Source organism: Carassius gibelio, chromosome B3 (genome assembly GCF_023724105.1).
Source record: "Carassius gibelio isolate Cgi1373 ecotype wild population from Czech Republic chromosome B3, carGib1.2-hapl.c, whole genome shotgun sequence".
NCBI classification, from domain to species: Eukaryota; Metazoa; Chordata; class Actinopteri; order Cypriniformes; family Cyprinidae; genus Carassius; species Carassius gibelio.
Window position 1 is genome coordinate 28,439,934 of NC_068398.1, and position 3,281 is coordinate 28,443,214.

General features: G+C 42.1%; 1 protein-coding gene across 1 annotated transcript; it reads right to left on the reverse strand.

The window, feature by feature from the left end:
• Positions 1-629: 629 nt before the first annotated feature.
• foxd7 (forkhead box D7) lies at positions 630-2,638 on the reverse strand. The gene has a single exon (XM_052550140.1). It carries the CDS (start codon positions 2,304-2,306, stop codon positions 1,383-1,385), a length of 924 nt encoding a protein of 307 aa, XP_052406100.1. The 5' UTR covers positions 2,307-2,638; the 3' UTR covers positions 630-1,382.
• Between the last annotated feature and the right edge of the window lie 643 nt (positions 2,639-3,281).

A 3,281-nucleotide genomic window follows, 5' to 3' on the forward strand; every position in this document is an offset into this window, starting at 1 on the left:
CAGAGTCAGCTGTCAAGACTCCGCTGAGCGTTTGGAGATGATTATTTACAGTGTGCGCTCAGATGGAAATCTGCTCGTGCTCAGGCGAGATACTGTGTATTTGTGAAGCGCATTTGAGACTGATCAGACTCCGGGTGATTTTTTCCGCTTAACAAGCTCAAATAAATAAACCAACACGAGTGGACACGTGTTATAGGCTACTTATATATATATATATATATATATATATATATATATATATATATATATATATATATATGAGCATGAAAATAATTTACAGGGGGACATTTGTATTGTATATATTTTTATTATATATATATATATTATTTTCATGCTCATTTTATCAGGGCATTATTTTAACCCTTTAAAATGCCATTCATTTATGCCCAATACTCCAGTTGAACCAGTTCAATAAATTCTGAATGTCAATAAACATGATTATATAAAATCACATAAAATGCACAAGTTACTGTTTAAAAACCCTACCATAATCAATACTAACCCTTTGGCAAAACGCAAGATTATTATCTAGATCTTCATCAAGTTTTTGATAAATGACTTAAAAGAGAAAATCCTATTTTTATTATTATTATTATTATTATTATTATTTTATTTTTTATTTTGCTGTCACATTTTAAATACGTGGGGCATTATTGTAACTTTCTAAGTACTGGTTCATTTCTGACTTTGACACACACAACAGAGGATGTCTTTATCTATGCGCATCTTAGTTATCATAATTTCTAATTTTTCATTCATATAATGAGATTAATTCACATTATTGGAAATGTGACTGTGAATAATAACAGTTAATTAAATACAATTTTTAGCAATCGATATCTTACCTGATCTTACCTTTTTTTGGGTGGATGCTTATGATACTTGTTGAGAAATGAGTGGGACACGTCTGGAAAATAATGGCTCTGTATTTACAGCACATTTAAAGAGAGAAGTTGCTAGTAAAACGCATTTTGTTTTACAACACACTCTTATGACCGTTTTTCTGCTTGTATTTCTCGTTCATGCCAAATCATGACATTTCTTGTCCATTTTAAAGAAGTCAATTTTATTTCCGTCAAAACGCGAAAAGGAAATTCGTCATTTAAATAGTCGATTCGTTCGATATTTAATCATTCCAATAAAATAACATGCATCAATAAACAGTTTCGGCATGTGACACTTCAACACCTCACTGGATGAAGTCCTGACAGAAATGAATAGCTCATAAAATCCTTAAAATAGCCTCTTCGAAAACATTCGACGCGATGCTCTACACACTTTTATACCTCGGGATAAATGAAATGATTCCTGAGAGAAGAAAAAGAAGAAGAAGGAGAAGAAGTAGAAGAAGAAACAACAGTTTCGTGTCCAAATGTGCGCTGCTAGTCATTGACGCTGGCCAGGAGTCTGTGTTTAGTGGACAAATCCACGTGGCTGTGCACATCTTGCAGCTTCTGGTACTCGTACTGAAAATTAAGGAGTCGGGGGAAGCCCACTGGATTGAACAGTGCCGAGGACGCGTATGGAGAGCTCGGGGCCATTGCGCAGGCGAGGCCAGGGGTGACAGGCTCCATGGTCACTGTTTGAGACTGTGGGAAAGACTTGGCTGTGACAGAGTTCCTCGAGAAAAGCGTGGACAGCGCCGGTAAAGTGCTCCCAACAGGTGGCACGCCGATGGCTTGATGGAAGCCAAACGGGTAGATATCCAGCCCCGGTAAATGAGCGCAGGACGCGCTGAGCCCGTACGCGCCGTAGCCGAGGCTCGGAAAGCCACTGGGCTGCAGCGCCTGCTCTTTGAACACGCCGAATTTGAAGTACTGCCGCTTAAATCGCTTCCTTCTCCTCAGGAAACTTCCGTTCTCAAACATATCCGATGAATTGGGATCCAGAGTCCAGTAATTCCCTTTCCCGGGGTTACCGGGCTCGCGCGGCATCTTCACGAAGCAGTCGTTGAGGGAGAGGTTGTGTCGGATGGAGTTCTGCCAGGCTGGGAACTTCTCTCGGTAGTACACAAAGCGGTGGCTGATGAAGTCGCATATCTCGCTGAGGGTGAGACGCTTCTTCGGGCTCTGGAGGATGGCCATGGTGATCAAAGCGATGTAGGAATAGGGCGGCTTCACCGAAGCGCTCTTGCTCGAGTTTGAGGGACACATGGAAGATGGGACGCGGTCCTTATCCTCCTTCTTATGTAACTGGTCGGATGCAGAAAGAGCGGAGGTCGAAAGATGCTCGTCTCCAGACTCCTTGCCACCCTCTCCAACCACGTCCACAACGAGGTCATCCATTAAATCAGTGTCCAGGGTCATAATCCACAAGTTGGAGACGCGAAACGGGTTTTAAACGAGCAGATGGCAGCGCGCAGGAGTCTTAACCTCTCCTTCGCTTGTAAAGGGCTGTCTCTGGGTCCTCAGAACTCCCTGGAGGATGGAGGATGAAGAGACGAGCGCGCTAACAACACGAGATTCACTCTGGCCACACAGGAGTGCTCACCATTCGAGCGCAGGAGGTCTGGAGAGCTGCGCTTGCAGCAATGTCCATCGTCCACTCCAACGCAACTGGATTCCTGCAGCTGTTCGGGAATCGGATGACGATGATGTCATGACGGAGTTCTCAGGAAGAAGCTCCACTCCAATGAAAACAGGGCAACTGTACCAGGCTCTGTCCGCAGACAGTCCTCTGAAGGAGCCGTGATTGATGTCGCGTCACTCGAGTCACAAGGGTATTGCGTCGCTTAGCTTTGAGTGTGAATTAGACAAATTACATTTGCTCCATTGACTGCTGGACATATGGCGTATTATGTTTGAATTAACATAGAATATTAAAAGCATGTGCTGAGATGAAAAAAAAAGGACAGTGACATGTTGCAGAACCTGATTTTACCAAGTAACCTGCGACCCTGGAACAGCATTGTGATTAACCAATCAGATTTGAAGAACCATTTGACAGTTTTTGGAAAGTTTGGTGCTTGTACATCAGTGTAATTCACCACTTCCTCTGATTTTAGGGATAACTCATGGTTAACGTTAGGTTTAGGTGTCGGGATATGGTCAAGAATAAATTGATCCGTTGATTCAGTCACAATGCCTGATATGATGTGTCGAGCAGTCAAAGCAATTCGATTTTTTATTTTTATTTTTATTTTTGGAAATCGAAAGAAATTACCATAAATGCACTATTGGAAATAATCCACCAGCACCAAAAGATTAGTTTAGCCTCTGCTTATTTCATATTCACGCAATAGCTTTTACAGGCAAATCGACCAAGTTTATTCAAAACTGCTG